At 58.1% G+C, this 964-nt stretch overlaps 1 protein-coding gene across 1 annotated transcript in view; it reads left to right on the top strand.

Moving 5' to 3' along the window:
- The first annotated feature begins 572 nt into the window (after window positions 1-572).
- STK10 (serine/threonine kinase 10) overlaps window positions 573-964 on the top strand; it is a 96,227-nt gene continuing 95,835 nt past the window's right edge. The window contains 1 exon segment of the mRNA XM_019635936.1: window positions 573-629. Coding sequence (XP_019491481.1) covers window positions 573-629 — 57 coding nt within the window.

The following is a 964-nucleotide window of genomic DNA, read 5'->3' as shown; positions in this document are numbered from 1 at the left end:
CAGCCAAACATGTCTCCAGACATTGCCACGGTCCCCTGGGGGGCAAAAATCCCACCACTGCCTCATACAAATGGATGCGCCTCAATTCAGTTTGGCAAACGGTCCCTGCTTGCCTGTGTGTCAGATCCCTGGATACATGACGACAGACTCGGGCCTTGCAGCCATACAGACCGGGTTTGAATCCCAGCTGTCGCCCTGAAACCGCTGTGTGATGTCCAGCGAGTAGCTTGTCTCCAAGCCTCAGTTTCCCCACGTGTACAGTAGGGCTGAGACTACACCTCACCCCACAGAGCTGCTGTGAGACTTACATGAGTCACTCACACAAAGCGCGTAGCAGGTGGCCCATAGGAGGTGCTCAGGGTGGCCCAGTGGCCTCTCCTGCTGCATTTAGTGCCACATTGGGAGGAAAGAGAAAGTCCTGCTGGGATGAGAGTGTGTGTGGGGGCACAGCAGGGCTCGCGGTGAGAGGGGAAGGTGTCCACCTGGCAGGGCAGATGGGATGGTGACAGCTGGAGAGAAGGAAACCTGGGCCGGGAGAATGGCCAAACGCTGAGGTTGCCAGCTGGTGGCCCATGACAGGCAGGGCTTGGTATCTCACGTCACACCTGAGGAAACGGAGGCCCACAGAGGTACAGCGACTTGCTAAGGGTCACACAGCTTTTCGGTGGCAAGGCTGGGATTTGAACCCAGATCTCTGTAGTCCAGAGCCTGTGCTTTTTACTACTCACAGAACGGAGGGGAAGACGAAGGGGCTTGTTGGGAGGAGAGGGCCCAGGGTCACTGCACTGTGGTTTCTCCCTGAGGTCTTGGTGTTTCTGTGCCCAAGAATGTGACCCTTCTTCCCAGGCCTGCCACAGCCTCAGCTGGGGCTGAACCCTCCATGGTAATGGTGGCCTCTCGCTCAGAGGAAGTGGTAACACGGGTGCAGGCAGGGCTGGCAGAGGAAGTGGCAGGGGAAGGGGGC

The sequence above is a fragment of the Hipposideros armiger genome, unplaced genomic scaffold, assembly GCF_001890085.2.
Source record: "Hipposideros armiger isolate ML-2016 unplaced genomic scaffold, ASM189008v1 scaffold_25, whole genome shotgun sequence".
Lineage (NCBI taxonomy): Eukaryota > Metazoa > Chordata > Mammalia > Chiroptera > Hipposideridae > Hipposideros > Hipposideros armiger.
This window is presented reverse-complemented; position numbering and strand designations above follow the sequence as displayed.